The 18,249-nt window shown below is 42.5% G+C and overlaps 1 protein-coding gene across 4 annotated transcripts in view; it reads right to left on the bottom strand.

Annotated features, from left to right (window-relative positions):
* Positions 1 to 9,253, bottom strand: part of ZCCHC2 (zinc finger CCHC-type containing 2) — a 55,534-nt gene extending 46,281 nt beyond the window's left edge. For 3 of the 4 annotated variants that reach the window (XM_033087132.1, XM_033087131.1, XM_033087133.1), the window contains exon 1: positions 7,746 to 8,471. In XM_033087132.1, the coding sequence (XP_032943023.1) occupies positions 7,746 to 8,429 (684 nt within the window). In that variant the 5' untranslated portion in view covers positions 8,430 to 8,471. Of the gene's footprint in view, positions 1 to 7,745 lie in introns of all 4 variants that reach the window. The other variant, XM_033087130.1, reaches the window with a different exon arrangement.
* Positions 9,254 to 18,249: the final 8,996 nt, after the last annotated feature.

Raw genomic sequence — 18,249 nt, 5'->3', positions numbered from 1 at the left:
TTATAAAATAGCTGATAAATATAATTCAATGCAAGATCCCAAAAAATCACTCCCAATGCACTTTGCCTTAAGGCAATTTATCATGTTGGTATTTTTCAGAGCTCTACGTGAAAAGCCTAAGCATAGGACATTCTGACTGAGCACTTATGATATATGCAACGCTGACAAAAAATGAGCTGTGATGCTTGAGCCTTTGGGAAACCTAAAATCCAGGACGAAGGTCAATCGCATACGTTAAAAATAATTCAGAGTATCATAGAAATACTAAAACTGTAACAGAGAATACATGTGCTACTGGAATTCAGAGGTGGCAAAGAATCTTATGAGAAGATTGCCAGAGGGACAATTCTGAGAACATCATGCAAGAGATGACGGCTGAGCCAGCCTTGAATGAAAGGTAGGATGCATGAGAGAAAGGGATTTTGAGTCAAAGACTTATTAGTGACCAGGCTCCATCAGTCACTGCAAGAAAACATAACATGAATGAAATATTGCTTTAGGAAGAAGTATCTGGCAGCAGTATCCAACAGATGAGAGGTGGGAAGGCTGAAAGCAGGCGAATGAGTTAGATGACTATGGAGGTCTAGGAATAACGTCCCAAAAGCAAATGGTGTCAGCCAGGATGAGGAAAGGGTGGATTCAGGAAATGAGGGGAGGATAAAATTAAGGTTATCAAGCAAATCAGAGAGCCTGACTAGAAGTATCATGGTACCAATAAGAGAACTGGATGCGTCTGGAAGACTTTTTTTTAAAAAAAAAATCAATGATGCACTCTTTCCATACATATTAAGTTTAAAGTGACAGTGGCCATTTCAGGCAGACAGACAGAGCACAGGTGCACACACACATACACATTTGCACTGGTTCCCACTGCAAACTGTAGGCAACTTACTCCTTTCACCTGGCCTTCAAGGCCCTCTGTAACCCAACCCCTGTTATCTCTTCAAACTTCTCTATTTCTGTTCATCTACTGCAAATAAATTACGCTAGTCACTCTTTCAACAATGGATATATATGGTTTACCAAGCGTTTTCATACACATTAACCTGTTCATCTTCACAGCAGTTATATGCTATTTGCAATAAATGGTGATGATATCTGTTTTATACTGAGCAGTCTGAAAACTGGAAAGACTAAATAACTTGCCAAAAAGTGACCTTTTCAAAAACTTAAATCTGATCACAAAGGAATTATTTCTTAATAAGCATAAAACACTTCTAATGAGCCAAGCCATTTGGAAGAGAATTAAAGGCCCAACGTTCTCTGCAGCAGAGGCAGAACACAAGGAAACGGAACACTGAGCGCCCAGGGGCTCTGTCACCTGTACCATCCACACCCCATTGGGCGCTTCTCGTTGTCTAGAGTGACTGTTCACACAGACTGGGTGGAAGAGGCTTTGTGACAGGCTTCTCTGAGAGTTAAAGGAGTGCTGCTCCACACTCCTCCTTAATGAAAGAGTGCTGGGAAGAGTGCGGCTCATCTGCTTTGAGGGGAGGGCCGCCCTTTCTCCTTCTCTTAAAACATTCTTTTTGGCTTAGTATTTCTCTAAGGACAAAAACATTAAATAAGCTTAAAAATTAACATTGATCCCCACTCTCAATTTAATAGCACGTATAAAAACGGTATTAAAAAAATGTTGCTTAATCATCCATGGATTCCAGTCTACGCTCTGAATGAAAAATTATGTAACTTAACAAAAATGCAAAATAGCTTCAAATTATAGAATCGCTTTCCAGCTAAATGTGAAAACTGGGTAAAGACTTCAGTAGATTATGGTTGCATGGCAGTTAATGATAATCCAAATTCAAAATATGTATTTTCTCCATTTACATCCCCAAAAACAGTATGAGCAGAACATGTACTTTAATGATTTGTGACCCAGAGAAATGCTTCCTTTGGGCTTCTTTTATCTGTAGCATGCCAGATCTTTACAATGTAAGGATTAACAAAAGTAAGTGCCCCAGGGGCGACCGGATGGCTCAGGTGGTTAGAGCTCCAGCTCTGAACAACAGGGTTGCCAGTTCTATTCCCACATGGGCCCGTGAGCTGCGCCCTCCACAATTAGATTGAAGACAACGAGCTGCCGCTGAGCTTCCAGAAGGTCGGCCAGAAGGGGCGGCCAGATAGCTCTGTTGGTTAGAGCGCGAGCGCTCAACAACAAGGTTGCTGGTTCAATTCCCACATGGGCTGGTGGGCTGCGCCCCCTGCAACTAAAGACTGAAAATTGGTGACTGGACTTGGAGCTGAGCTGCGCCCTCCACAACTAGAATGAAGGAGAACGACTTGGAGCTGATGGGCCCTGGAGAAACACACTGTTCCCCAATATTCCCCAATAAAATTAAAAGTATATATATTAGCTGTGGGCTTATTAAAAAATAATAAGTGCCCCAAATAAATGTGTCTCAAATACTTTTCAATTACCCATCCTTCCTGAACACTGATCAATTTAAAGGTATGGTAGTAGAGAACAATATAGAAAATACTGCACCATATGAACTTTCATTAAATGAAAAAAAAAAAAGAAGAACCCATTCCTGAAAGCAACTGATACAACCTGGATGATTGCATCTTAATGGAAAAGAAAAAGGCATTAAGTATCGTTCTCAACAAAGAACTTGTGCTCAATACAGTATGTGAATTACTATGCACCTGATCTCATTAATTTAATCAAGACAACCTCAAAAAGGCCGTTATCATCCCCATTTTACTGATAAGACTGCGCACAGGTATTTAAGTGGCCTGGTTAACATCAAAGAGCTAGAGGCAGAGCTGGAATTGAAGCCTCCAAGTCCAGTGCGCTACGAAACATGGCAATCACGCTTCAAGGCCTTTGACAGCCTCTACACTTCCTGTCCCCTCCCCTATAAAAAAATCATTAAAAGTATATATATACATATATAGATATATACATATATATATGTATATATATATATATCTCCAGTTAATTTGAGAAAAAGAATTAGTTTCCTGTCTATCTCCACCACCCTCTTCTCACGGAGGTATAAGTGAGACTTCCCCAGGTTCTCCTTACCTGAGAAAACCACTGCACAGAAAAATGTAAGTAACTGGGGGAGGATACCCTGTAGCTCCCTAAAATAATCACTACTTAACTGTGATATTCTAAAAGCCTTTTCCAAAGGGCATTTAATTATAAGTGAAGTGCTTTTATTCTTTGCTGCAGCCAAACCAATCTAAAATTTCCCATAAAAGACATGGCTGGTTCTGATCTCTGGTCTCAGTTTGGGAGATGCTGTACCTACTCCTCTACCACCTTCCAAGCAAGGTTTAACTTTTATGTGTGATTGCTCATGTTTATTGAAGGTCCCGAGCCAGGCATTATTCTACAAGTAATTGCTCATTTAATCCTAACAATCCTAAGGTCAGCACTGTTACCCTCCTGGAGGAGGAAAGCCTTCTCAGACAGTGCCCACAGCCCCAGTGATACTCTGTAAAATCTCCCAGCAGAGGCCAACAAAGTAAATAAAGGTATTTATCACCTAGGAGCATTAGAATTAAAAATCATTTTTAAGAAGCATCTTTTTAGCGCCTAACACAGTAACAACTGAAATCCGGACCACTCCCCTCTCATTTTAAGTCAGTGCTCTCACTACCGTGTTTCCCCAAAAATAAGACCGGATCTTATATTAAGTTTTGCTCCAAAAGACGCATTAGGGCTTATGTTCAGGGGACGTCCTCCTGAAAAATCATGCTAGGGCTTATTTACCGGCTAGGTCTTATTTTCGGGGAAACACAGTATGTTTCTGGTCACCACCTACACACTCAAGTTATCTAAGAGTAGGGCATTTATGCTAAAACAATGAAAGTTTTCTTTTTCAAGCCCCAACATTACCAATACACGATCTGTATTATTAATATGAGTTGAGGTACTTGCTCTGTCAAAAACAATATAGCTAATTAACCCATGCTATGAGAAAGTAACAATTTTGAAAAGTTTCTTCTTTAGTAACTCCATTGATATCTTAAGTAAAGGACTCATGGCCACTTAATTTTTGTGAATTCAAATATGTTTTGCGAGTTAAAATAACACTAAGACACAGGATAATTGTTTCTTACTATCAAAAGTTTTCAATTTCTATCTTTAATTCAAAGTTGAGTGCAATGTGCCAAGCAACTAAGTTCTCAGGATACAGAAAAAAATCTCCAGAGAAACACTGCCATACCAAGGACATTACCCACTAACCACTACTGTAAGAGTCTATGCTTTTTTCACCTTTATGTTGCTAACTGGGGATTAAATCTCCAAAAGTGTAATGCGTATTCATTTTCATGAACAATTAAGAGTGTCTTTAGGCATTCAAAGAGAAAGCTTGACTGTCTTTCCTCTTTTCAACGAAAAAGCAAAACAAACAAAAACAAAAAAGCTTACTCAGTTTTTTGTTGTTGCTATTGCTCACATATCATTTATAGTTTGGGTTCTTAACAAGGGACCCGTGTTTAAAACCAGGTCTTTTTGGTTACGCTATATTCAGTCTGTAACTTTCTTACACATAACTACATCAATCACCCCAACTACCTAGTACGTATGCTGTAAATGAGTGTTTTCACTACTGCCCACTGGCCTACTCATTGACTTTTATGCAAGTGACTGGCACTCAACTGCAGTTGTGAAGAACATGAGTTTTATACACAAGTCTCCGAAAAGCAATGCCAACAATTACAATCCAATGTAACATTTACTCTAAAATCATCCAAACCACACAGGAAAACTCTAGAAATGTTACTGTTAGAAATATTTGTTTAATCCTCCTCCGTTTTTCTAAAATGACCTGATAAGTATATTCTAGTAATTCAGTTTGTGGACTTATCATCTCAACTACTAATTTCATAACCATGGTATGCCACTCAACAGTTCCTGGGCCTGGTCAACTTGAAAGCATATAAAATTCACATTAAAGCACGTGTTCTACCCGTAATCGTTTTTTAAAAAATGTGTTTTAAAAGAAGCTGCTGTATATTAAGTATTGGATACAAGTCTTGAAGGAGCAGGAATACCATTCCCGGCTAGTACAATCTTACTCTAATAGAAAATTAAAATATTAGCCCTACTTTACCCATTTAGTATGATGCTATTTAGGCAGTAGTAAGAAACAGAATGATTCTTAAGGAATTAAAAAGTTTCACACACGTGTCTAAAAGGTTACTTCCGGGGCAATAAAATGCTGCCTCACGAGCATTTCCCCTTAGCATAACCCGAGTACACCCTCCGCGTGGTTCTCCACTAGGCAGAATGCCCCGGCCTAGCCCTGCAGAGGCCCAGGGGACGCCCTGGAGGCGAGTCCGCTCCTCCGCCCGCCCCCCAGGGGGCGGGGCCAGCGCGCTAGTCACGTGGGTGGTGCTCGGCCGCCATCTTGCAGGGGGAGAGGAGGAGCCACGCGGGACCGTCCCCCAATCGTCCCCCGCTAGTCCAGGGCTGCGCGTGACCGCGGCGCTAACGCGCGCGAGACTCGGGAGCCTCCCTGCAGGTGAGCACTCCCACCCCAGGAGCATCGGCGGCGCAAGGTCGAGGAACAGCTGGGTGGTGCTACAGCAAGTAGGGAATGAAATCAATCCACCCCTTCCCCCCGCAGCCTCTGGGGTGACAGCCTGGGAGCAACAAGATCCGCGGAAATGTCTTCAAGGCCATAACATGCCATAGCTGGGGGAGCCGGAGTCCACGCTAATAAGTAGCAAATGTGGGGGCGTAACAACTTAATGAGACACAAATGATTTATGGTAACTCTAAACAACTACTGGAGAAAATGGAACACCCAAGTGTCTAGAAATAGCCTTCAGCGTCACCTGTAGTACGCGTATATCCTATGGTTTGTTCCCCCACTTCAACTCATGGCCACAGCATAGGGCACTGCCTGAGGAGGGCTGAAACTCGTGGCAGCGCGCCCAGCCTCACTTTGTCCACTCCTTCCAGCACTCACTGGTTGCCAGAAAAGGCCACACACTGCAGTCAAGATAAAAATCTCATTACTCTGGTTTGCACGCAGCTCCCCCTTGTCTACTCGCCTTCCAACACTTGCATTACAAACAAAATTTAAGGGGAAAAGGAAAAAAAAGACTCCTAACAGTTAAATCAGAAATTGGTTAACCTTGTTGCAATCACATGAATAATCTAAATGGTTTCATTGTGACATTTTCATTATACTAACAATCTAAGGTTATTTTTACAATATATGCTGTCACAAGAAAAAAAATTTTAAATATAAGTATTGCTCCTGAGTTCAGGATTTCTTCTCCAAATTTAATGGCAGTGGCATATAGGACTTTTCGGAATTATTTTAGTGAATAGGCTGAAAAATTGAAAGGGCTTTTTTTTTTTTACCATAATTATATGCTACTTAGTAGTAAACACTGTATGATAAAAATTTCAAGCTCGCCAAGAAAATACTGGGTACTAGGCGTTACTACATCTGAGTTTGTCCTAAAATGTGAGTCACTTCACAGAAGAATTGTTTTTAAAAGGAGGGATTCAACCTAGATTACCGCTAAATCCCTTCCAGACCCAAATTCCTTGATTGTATGGAAATGGAGTCTACACAACCACTAGATAAATACAATGCCCAGTTTTAGTTCCAGTGTATTATTGAATGACAGCAAATATGTGAGTTGAATTGACTTTCAAACAAGAGCTGGAAATCCCCTTTTCCAATATATCATCCTGGAAATCACTTTAAGTTGAAAAGTACGGCATCCAAATTAATACCTTTTAAATAACTGTGAACCATGATAATAAACTCTTACTGTACAGTTTTTACTCTAACTGAAACCTACTCCCCTCTCCTCCGTTAAATTGTCACGCTCAAGGACTTTATATGGGGCCCTCAGCATTAAATTGCTTTCATGGCTCTATAAAAATTTAATCTTTAATAATTTTCAACAAGTGACTCATCTGGACTCCCGTTCACAACACTTCGGTGTTTTAATAACTTTTTAGGAAACAATGCTTATGCCTATAGTAAAGGCCCGACAAACATCCCTGGACCCAAACCTGGAGGCACGCCTCAAGCCCGTTAGAAAGCAGGTTACGCCAGAGGTAAAGGCCTAACAAGCCCGCCCCAGGAGAGGTTCCTTACCCAGACAACCTACGCTACTACTTCACTAATGTGAGTCACTTCGCAAGTCTCCATCCACTTCAGATTTCTCCAGGAAGTCAAGTTCTCTAAGCAGGAGCCAAAAGACCCTTACGACCCCTTTTAACTCAGGCACAGTTAGCAAAAAAAAAAAAAAAAAAGTCCCTTTGTGCCAAAGACAGGGCAGCACGCCGGGGCGCACCTTGGGTCACCTGATCGAGGGGTACGGCGGAGCATTACAACGTGCAAGCGGAGGCCAGACCGCAAGAAGGGGAAGGCACTGCCCGCGGTCAGACTGCGGCTAACAGCCCGGCTCCTCGGGCACTTCGCCTTTCCCAGCACCTAGGGCTCGGGAGATGCTCAAAGCCAATAAGGTCCCGAGACCCTTCATCCGAGAGGAGGACCCGGGCCGACGGCTCCATGTTTTCCGTGGCAATTCCGGCACGGAAGAGACTTCTAGAGCATTCTGTTATGGCGGTGACTGTGTGTGCGGGGGAGGGGGGCGGTGAGGGGCGGAGTGGAACTGAGCTGCTCAGCAAAAGGAAGATTAGTACTACGGCTTGGGAGCGCGGGGTGGGGATTCCGAGCCACCTGCGCCGAGGGGTGTCCGACAGCCAGGCCGGGGAGGCCGCCGGCGGGGGCCGGGAGGCTCGCACGCCCTACCTGGGCTCGGGGGCCGGCAAAGTGGCACCGCTCCACCTCCACCTCTTCCGGGCACCCGCGGAGCGCGCTGCGGAGCCTCTCCAAGTGCTCCCTCAGGGTGACCCGCTGGTGGAAGGAAAACGCCGGGTGCAGCGAAGCCATGGTGAAGAGCAGCAGCAGTTCCTCCTGGGCCCTGAAGCCCAGCCCGTCGCCGGCCCGGGGCTCGCTGCCTTCCGGGCCGGAGCCGTCCTTCTCGGCGTCCTCCTCCCCATCGCCGCGCTCGCCGGGCTCGTCCACTGCGCCGCCCCGCGAGCCCTCGCCCCGGGCCGCGCGCAGGCTCTTGAGCACCGAGTCCACCTGGGGCAGGAGACGGTGCAGGCGGCCGGCGGCCTCACGGTTCTCGGAGCCCAGCAGCGCCAGGTAGACGATGAGGCGCGAGCGTACGGCGGGCTCTCGGAAGTCCGCCAGCGGTCCCGGGTCCGAGAGGCCGTTGGCCTTGGCCTCCGAGTCGCGCAGGTAGTGGTAGTCCTTGCGCGCCAGGTCCTCCAGGCACGACCCGAGGAAGCGCAGCTCCAGCGGGTTGCACAAGTCCAGCAGCCCGCACATGAACTCCAGGCGCTGCGCCGAGCCCAGCACCAGCCCGAACCACTCGTACACCCGCTCCTGCTCACGCAGCGCCGCCGCGGGCCCGGAGCCGCCCGGCATGCCCGGCCCTGCCGCCGCTCCGCCAGCAACAGGCGGCCCGAGCCCCCGGGGCGGCGGCGGCGGGTGTCCCCGCGGCGGGCCCGCGGGCGGTGGCGGCGGCGGGGGGCGGCAGTCGCGGCGACGGCGCGGTGGCGCCTTAGCGCCCGGCCGCACGTCCGCCTCGGGTTCCTCCGCCTCCGGCGGCGGCTCCGCGGGGTGCGTCGGCTTCAGCGGTAGCTTCATCCTCAGCATCCTCGGCTAAAGCGGCGGGGACATGCGAGCGGGGGCGAGCGGGAAGGGCTGGGAGGAGGGGCGGGGGCCGAGGCGGCGGCGCGGCCGTCAAGAGCAGGGTTCCTCCATGCCGCCAGCGGAGGCCGGGGCCAGGGGCGGGTCTCCGCCGGGGAAGGGGGCGGCGGCCGGCCGGCGAGGTCGCTGGCGTCTTCCTCCCCGGCCGGAGGCGGGGCGTGTCCGCAGCGGCTCCTCCCTTTGGGCTCCGCGCCGGCTCTGGGAGCCCTGGTGCGGGTGGGAGCGGGCGAGCGTGTCCTCCTTCCGCCTCCCTCTCTCCTGTCGTCCTTACAGGGCTGGGGCGGCGGCGCCGGAGCGGTTCCCTCGCGAGCTGGTGCAGACCGAGCGACTAGGAGAAGAGGAGGAGCGGCTGTGCCGGGCGGAGGCGCTTGCTGACTCCGCGCAGGCACTTCACCCAATCAGCGGCCTGAGCCGGCGGTTGCGTAGGTCTCCCCGCCTTCCGGGGCCACCTCTCTCTGAGAAGCCACGCCCAACTGCTACCCGGCCGCTTCCCTTAGGCGGATTCCGCGCGGTCTTAAAGTCTGTTGGTTAGCAGCTGGTGGGGGTGGACGCGGGTGGGGCGTTGGGACCGCGGCTAGGTAAGTCGGGGCGCAGTGAGGAGCGTGTGAGCCCCACGTGAGAGGAAGGAAGTGGGGAATTTCACTTTTTCCACGAGCCTTAGCCCCGCTTTTGACAACTGACTCCCCTGCTCTGCCTCCTCGCTTGGGCCACCGCAGCCTGCACCACCCGGTTCTCCCCGCGGCCGCGTTTAACGTGTCCCGAAAGCGGGCGTTCCTCTGAAGTGAGCGTCCTAACCGAAGATGAGCTCTTTCAGCCCTCCACAGCCTGGCCGACCTTCTGGAAGTCAGCAATGGAATAATTCCCACAACTTCACAAGGATCTGTTGTGTTGACTCTATGTTGCGGATCGCAGAACTGGGGCGGGAGGAGAGGTTGTGGCGATGGTTGGGGCGCCCAGACGCCTCAATCCTGGGCGAGCGCCCACGCCCGGTGCGGGCTGCACCGTGCGGCCCCGAGGAGTGCAGAGGCGTGGAACTGAGGGAGTTCCACGGCTTGGACGCTGAGGAGGGACACGCTGGTGTGGCCGCCCTAACGGTTGCTTCTGGTCTGTAACGCTCTTTGGAAATTATAAACCAGGATAGTTTGGCCAAAGCCACCCCCCAACCCCCTCCGCCCAGCCCCTCCATCTTTTGGGAATCATTTTATTTGCTAAGTAACGTTTCTGTGCCTGACATATTTTGAATTCTTGGGCCGGTGTGAATACCCTATGACTCGAGAACCATAATAAGTTACCACCTTGACAGACTTTCAACTTTTTAAAAAGTTTTGCTACATTTTTAAGGTCGGAAGATCTCCAAAATACATCACTGGAACCGCTGCTTTTTTATTTTTATTTTTTAATGTAAGCAATATAGTCCAAAATTTAAGACCCAGCTGGATCTTTCAAGGGTTAATTTTTAAAGGGGATTATTTTTTTTAATTCTTAATGGTTTAAATTAAGAAGTTTTGCTACAGCTACATAGTAAGAGTATGTAAAAAAATAAGAATCACATTGTAACTCTTTCCGAATATGTTGGGACATCTGTTGGGGAGAGCATATACTGAGCCCTCTTTATCTCACAACTTTATGACCTAAGAAGCTAATTTAAAATTCAGTAAAAGGCTGGACTGAAGCCTAAATCAGTTTCATCGATAAAATGGGAAGACAGAATTATTTTCAACACATTTGAAACTGTCAAAATATATAAAAGCCATTCTTTCATATAATTTGCTATTTCCTTGCATTCTTTGTGTGTAATGTAGAAATCCTTACAAAAAGGAGAAAATTGTATAAGGACTTTTATTAACAATCCTTACCCCTCCCGCTATCAACTTCAACTGGAAATCCTACCCTATCTCATCTCCTGTTCCCACATTTCTAAAGCTTAGGGTGAAATACTTTAGGCAACTAATAATATTACTCTTGCTAGATACTTACAGGTCCATAGTGAGTCACCTGTCTGGATTGAGATACTTTGTTAATAACCTAATATTTTACCTCTGAGGTGATTTCCACAAGTAACCCAGACAAAGTTCTTTACATTTCCCTTGGCAACAAGAAACCACTGGTATGAACTCTCCACAACACTTGATCCATAAACTTTGTCAGAATTCAGATTTATGCTGAACAATGACTTTTGTACTTCTGTCTTTGGCCAATATTAGAAAATGTAGTGATCAAAGCTGCTACACACACATGACATATATACATGATTTTATGATTCTGATTATCATCCATCAGTTGGACAATTTGCTTTATATTCCCCAACACATTGTTTCAGAGACCTCTCTCCATACTACAACTCTCTAAACTGGACCTCAATGTTTTTCTCACCCTACCATAAGTGAGAGAGAGAACACCTTCAGTAAGAGTGATGTACTACTGTGGTACTTTTCAGGGAGGGGCCCAGATGGAAATCCCGGGATGAGGTGTAGGTGTTTAGTTGGGAAAAACCACCCAGATGATTCTAGTAAGATGTCCTGGGAAGATATTCCTCCCAATTGGCCCACCTATATATTCCCTGTATAATCATTGAGATGGGCCAGATAGTGTTACTGTGGAAATAATGGTGGGTGGTATATGTTTGTATCTAAATCTTTCATAAAGGCATTTTTAAAGATACAAAGTACTATTTTCTCTTGTCCCTAGGTGACATTTAATCCATATTAAATACACTTTATTTGCCTCTTTAACAATGAAAGATGTTATTATTGACATTACTGTCCAAATACTTATATGTTGTCAGAAGACTTGATTTCAAGTTAAAGTTATACCTTGGATTAAGGGACTAGCCAGTGATTGAGGATTGAGGAGACCTTCCCTTTTGCAATTGGGTTGCTACAAGAAATTTCACTAACACCACAGTTAATTGGATAGTTCAGAGCAGATTAATAATGATATCAACTCAGATTAATAATGATATCAAATATGAAAAGGATACCTAGATACAGCCACTCTATCTCCTGAAGCAGCCAATTGGTTCCGTATCAAGAATTTGTTCTCCCAGTCTTTGTAAATGGTGACCCTTTCCCATTACACTTCCCTGTGTGTTTCCTCCATTAGAATATAAATATCTTCATGTCAGTGACCATGTCTTAATTTTTTATTTTGACATCCAGAACACAGATGTTGAAAAATATTTGCCGGATAAATGAATGAATAATACTCCAGGAACCAAAAGTAACTGCCATCAGCTCCTGGGGTCACATGAATCTTTGTTTATATCTAGCAGGGAAGAGAAACCATCTGTGTCAAAACCTGGACTAGGCCTGAGATTCATTCTAACTGAATCGGCTTAGGTCACATGTCCATTCCTGGTCATTCACCAGAACCAGAGAAGTGGAGTCAGCTTCTTCAGAACCACGTGTGTCCCTCACCAAATATCCAGGGCTGTTGGAAAGGAGAAAGGCAAACATAGATGATGGGGGAGCAACCAATATGCATCTGATACCGTTGTACTCACAGTCCGTAGTTTTGATCATTTAAATTGTCATGGGTTTAAGTTACCTCACATTTTTTTTTAGAGCCCATATTTTTGTTTAGTTAGATCATGAATTTAAGAGAGAGATTAAATATTAAATTGTTTTTAAAGATTACAATTTAAAATCTGCTTTAAAGGCCTTACAAACAAACAGCACAGGTAAATTTTTTATTGATATACAACTTAAGAAAAAAATTAGTTGCATATTTAAATTTTTAAAAAATTTTCTGTAAGGTTTACAAAAACACCTGCAAGATAGATTTGAGATAGATTTGAGAGAGTATCAGTTCTGATGCTGTGACAGGATTCCCATTGATAAGCCCGGAATCATGCCCCACACTGTGGCGTATGGTACCTTTTCTGGAAGACTAGTGTTGGCTTAAATTCGGAGTCTCCCTGGAATAGTGGGAGAAGGATTCTTAAGGACTTAGAGGTACCAGGCTGTCCAAGTCCTCCCACTTATACATTAAACTTTTGAGAAACCCTGAAATCCACCAAATCTTGGAAGCCTGTCCAGAAAAAAACTTGATTCTGAAGTGGATTGGTTTGGAAAATCCTTAGGCTACTTGCTTATGTTAGAAATTAAGGCACTGGATGACATTAGGCCCTTTCCTGGTTCTATGGGATGTCTGTCTGCAAATAGACTTTTGCCCAACTGGTCAAAAAGGCAAGGGCTGTCTTCCCAAAAATACAACATGGCTTTCTAGGGACCCATATAATTGAAGTCCTGTAAGGTTGACTTGTTAGATAGAAAATAACTACTCCAGTAGTATTCTCTGGGATAAAATTTGCTGAATTCATGTACTTCTTTAAATATACAGTTACATCAAATTATTGATGAGCTTTTGATTGTCAACCTAGCTTAAACCCATCATCTTTTACTCTTTTGCCTTCATAAAAGAAGCTTAATTTTTTCCAAGAATCCAACCTTCTCCTCAAGGCCCGATGTGGTATGGGGGATACCTGCCAGCTCCGTGGATAGATCTTGATCATTAAACCAATCAAGGAAGCCCATACTTCTTGCCAGTTGGTTCAGAAATCCTGGAAGACTGGGATATGCCAAAAGCGCACAAGCTAATAAACTTTATAAATTTGTTTATGAAGGGGCTCTCACTGGCCAAATCTGGCAGAATTTGAGTATCAGAAAGACTAAGATGGTACCAGAATATAAAAAAATAAAGAAAAATGGGTGGAGGAGGGTACAGAGAAAGCTCTTTACAGAAGAATACCAACTAAAAATTTAAAAGGAAAGTATCATTTTGCAACCACCAAATGTATTAATAGTAATTGATTCAGGCATTTTCACCACTGGGTGCAAAGTTGCTGGGAAGTGAAACATTCACATGTTCTCAAAATAATGCCTCACTTAATTAAAAGGGGGAAAGGTACTTTTACATGGATAAATCTGACAGATATCACCTTAACCATGTGGTCACAATTAGCGTTACCAATAACAGGACAATCTAATATTTTTCCTCATGTCATGGATGTCATTGGAAGTGCACATTATTTGCAGTATTTTCGCCAAAATGTTTACGCTGAATCTAATCATGAGGAAATAAACCTGGATTGTGGGGCCTTATATGAGACAGCTGGCCTGAATCTTCAAAAATATCAATGTCTTGAAAGCAAACACAGGCAGGGGACCATTCTAGATTAAAGAAAATTAAAGAGACATGACAAGCAAATGCAATTCATAATCTATGATTGGATCCTGGGTTAAACAAACAAAAACTCTAAAAGCTGTTTTGGGGATAATTGAATATGGACTTCTTATTAGTCATGGTTACTGTATCAGTGCTAACTTTCTTAGGTAACATAATGACATTGTGGTTATGTAGAAAAATTCCCTTTTATGTATAACTGATTATATTCCCTATGCTGTCCCTTTATGTCCCTGTGACTATTTTGTAACTACCAATTGTATTTCTTAATCCCTTCACCTTTTTTACCCAGTCCCTCAACACCCCCTTCCCATCTAGCAACCATCAATTTGTTCTCTGTATCTATGAGACTGTTTCTGTTTGTTTATTCTGTTCTTTAGATTCCATGTATAAGTGAGATCATATGGTATTTGTCTTTCTGTCTGACTTATTTCACTTAGCACAATACCCTCTAGGTCCATCCATGTTGTCATAAAAATACTACAAACAATTATATGCCAACAAATCCCAAAAGTCCCTTGTTTTCACTTGTACATGCAGAAGCACTGAAGATTGAAATGTCATGATTATTTATCATTTATTTTTAAATTAAAAATTATATATAGATAAATAAAGCAAAAATGGCAAAATATTAGCAATCGGCAAATCTAGGTGAAAGTTTTATGGGTGGACATTGTATTACTTCACCTTTCTGTAGGTGCAATTTCTTTTTTCAAAATAAAGTGGAAAAAATGGAGATCATAAATACACACCCATAGGATAAAATACAAAACAAAATATATTAAAATGTGAATGCAGTTTAACACATTTAAAGTTGTTTAACTGGTTTTGTAAATGGGACAAAACATTAAAGTCCCTTAGAACTACATACAGAGGGTGCCAAAAAAATGTATACACATTTTAAGAAAGGAAAAAACTGTATTGAAATTGTAATAATATATACTGATAACAAAAGATGAATACAAGTCACGTGTATACATTTTTTTGGTATCCTTGATATAAAATAGAATCATAAGATTTGTAAATCTTTTTTGTAATAGAGAACTGGTTTTCTGAACTTGTTACCTCAATATATTGGCCTTTCAGAAAATTAGAGAGTGAAACTAGTTAGAATCAACTTGTAATGGCTTGCAGAGTCAGAGTTGTCCCAAGAGTCAGTTTGTCAATGTGTTCTGAAAGAAACCTGGGAGACAGCCAAATGCAAGCAAGGTCATCCTCAGACAGAAACATTCCAAAGGAAGGGTGCAAATCATATTGGAAACGAGCTACACACAGTCATGGTGAAGTGCAAGGAGGATGGTGTTCTGTGGGAGTACATTATAATTAAACAATCTTCATTAATTTTTAAAATCTGCTTTCTTTCAAAAGCAATTTAAGGACACTGCTTGCAATCGAAAATAGGGAAAATAGACAGTCAATGCATTTAAGGCTGATGCAAAGTTCTCAATGTAAATAGCCATTGTATCTGATGGATATGAGTTTTCCATCACTGGAAAGACATACTGTGTCCCAGAGAAGACTTCGTTCTTTGGGCTTTTCTCTCACCCTTGGGAAAAATCTCTGAGACCACGCAATGTTCATACTGTGATCCTGATTTAAAATTCAACAACCTTTTGATTAGCAATTCAGTGTCCCATGACTTAATGCTAGGAAACAGGATACCCTGGAGAACGGAGATATAGAATCCATTCCCAAAAAAGGGATATCCCACATTGTAAATAAATACACTGACATTCTGGTTTACCAGTCCCTTGTAAGCTTAGTTGGAGGGATCACTCGCCCTGAATCTTATCCATTCTGGGTAAACTTTTATCACTTTCTTGGATCCTGGCTGGTATATGGTGACTTGAGTGGCCTGCAGTCATGTTCTTTGAGGACATTTTAATTTATACACTGTGTAAACATAAATCATCATTTAGATCTAAACAATACCATTTCAAGAACACTATTCTTTCTTTGGGAAAAAAAAAACTTATTTGGAAGAATTAAAAAAATAAATTCTATAAAATTTTTAAGTGTTACTTATCAAGTTTAGTGGGCTGGTTACAAGCCTTTATATAAAGAGAGAAATACATACCAAAGACTCTTATTCCAATTGATGTTACAAAAGATTTAATTCATTTTTAAAAATTGACTTTTAAAACAAAAATTATGTTTAAATTATGGTAAAATAAATGAAGAATTTCTTTAATTCATTTAAAAAATTATTCAATTAAAAACCATCCAATTTCTATAAAAGAGCTTTATCTCCTCTGTTTTAGTGGACTTGTACGTGGCCCACCATGGTTGCACGTTCGTGATTGCAATTCTTTATTGTTCCCAAATAAATCCACTTTGCTGGAGAAATATGTGGCTAACTTTTTGTTTAAGGTCAGCAATGCCTTTTACCTAAATAAAATAGACACATGGCAGTCTCCATGTCTCAAAATTTCTGCACATTTCCAGGAAAAATTATTAACTTGAATTGACTTCTCTAGGCAGGTCCCACTTTCACAAGTCTTTCTCTTGATCAACATTTACTGTCATTTACAAACACACACACACACATATTTCTCACTTTTCTTTTTTTTTTACGTCTTTTTTAAATTATTTTAAGCTAACAGTTTAATATACTTAGTCCCATTTTTTTAGTTCTTTTTTAAATTAAAGTTTGTTGGGGTGACAATTGTTAGTGGGGTTGCATAAGTTTCAGGTGTACAAAAATGACTAAAATATGACAAAATGAAAAAAAAAACCATCCAATTTGTTTATGATGTAGAAAACCATTTATTTTATTTTTCACTTTTTCAACCAATTATGATGGAACTATGTGGATACAAGTTAAGCAAATATAATCTAAATTACACAATACTCTTGTCACATTTATCTTGGAGCATATCTACACATCAGAACACTGGTTTTATAGTCTCACTGCACTTGAAATATTCAAAAATATTTATTTTGCTATGAACCTCAAGTCAAAGTTTATTTTTCTTGCATGTAATATTTGTACTTAAAGTGTTCCATCAACATTTACAACTTTAAAGATTTTTCATTATACGTCTCCAACTTCTCACTATTAAAAAAGGCATGAAAACAGTTTTAATTTACAAAAACGTAAGCTAAGTCCAGATATTAAGATTCTATCTACATAGGTCTACTGCTTTTCAGACTTAACTGTGCTTGTGTAAGATTAGCAAACTCACTGTTTGACATACCGTGTATGTTATTGTTGTGACTGAAATTTGGATGACCTCCAGAACCATTTCAGTTCTATCAATTCTACCAGAAAGCTTTGGATGATGATGCTAGAAGGATTAGAGATGATAAATGAAATGAGACTAAATTGTTGTTTCCTGACTTCTAACCTCTGAGGAGTCTTGGACTTCAATTGGTGACTCAGGCAATCAGCCATATGTTAGAGATGACACTCTGCTTCATTAAGACTCACACAGACAGTATCAGTTCTCAGTAATCCTTCTCCCAGCACCCTTTCTGCTTCTATCCATAGCGCTCTGGCTATAAGGTCTCCCAAGCATTAAATGTCCAGTGGCAAAGAGGGAAACCACACTGTGGGATCACTGTAGCTTCTGATCCTCATGTGGGCCGCACTGAAACTCACCTCTCTAGCACATTCTGCCTATGAAGGTTGAGCAGTGACCTTAAGAGTTGGGTTGTGCAGTGACTGAATGGCTCAAATGTAGAGCTGCTCTAATCATGCAAAGATCTGCAGATTATTTCCATCTTCACCTAATCCTTAATGGTCACTATGTTCCCTACTGCGAGCACTAGAAGAAGTGGGACGGAGCAAGTCAATAACAGCCAGGAGGAAAGAATCATTTCTCCACAGCAAAGCAGAACTCTCGAAACAGCAACAGTAGTAAGACAATTTATTGAGTACTAGATTATGTTTCGTTGTACTAACCACTTTAGACATGGTTTCTAACCTTGATAACATTCTTCAGATATATGGCATTTTATAAATGAGCACACTGAGACTGAGAGGCTAAGCTGTTTTCCCAAGGTCTCAAGCTAGAAAGTGATTAAGACATGATTCAAACCCTAGTTGCCTACCCCATAACTACATTTTTCAACCACTGTACCAGCTAGATAATGTAAATACTTCCAACTCAATGCCCCCAAGCATTTAAAATAAAATTTACCCTTTGTTTCCTGACTATAGAAACCACACACATTCACTAGTAGAAATGTTATTAATAAAGAAAAAATTTTAAATAAACCATAATTCTACTACCTACAGGTAACTATTATACAATTCATTTGCAATATTTTCCTGAGAGTGTATGGATATGAGTATGCACACATATAGGCGTGTATGTTTGTGGAGAGCCATATATTATAAACTGTAGTT

This window comes from Rhinolophus ferrumequinum, chromosome 19, assembly GCF_004115265.2.
Source record: "Rhinolophus ferrumequinum isolate MPI-CBG mRhiFer1 chromosome 19, mRhiFer1_v1.p, whole genome shotgun sequence".
Lineage (NCBI taxonomy): Eukaryota > Metazoa > Chordata > Mammalia > Chiroptera > Rhinolophidae > Rhinolophus > Rhinolophus ferrumequinum.
The sequence above is the reverse complement of the archived record's forward strand: the minus strand, read 5'-3'. Positions and strand labels throughout refer to the sequence as shown.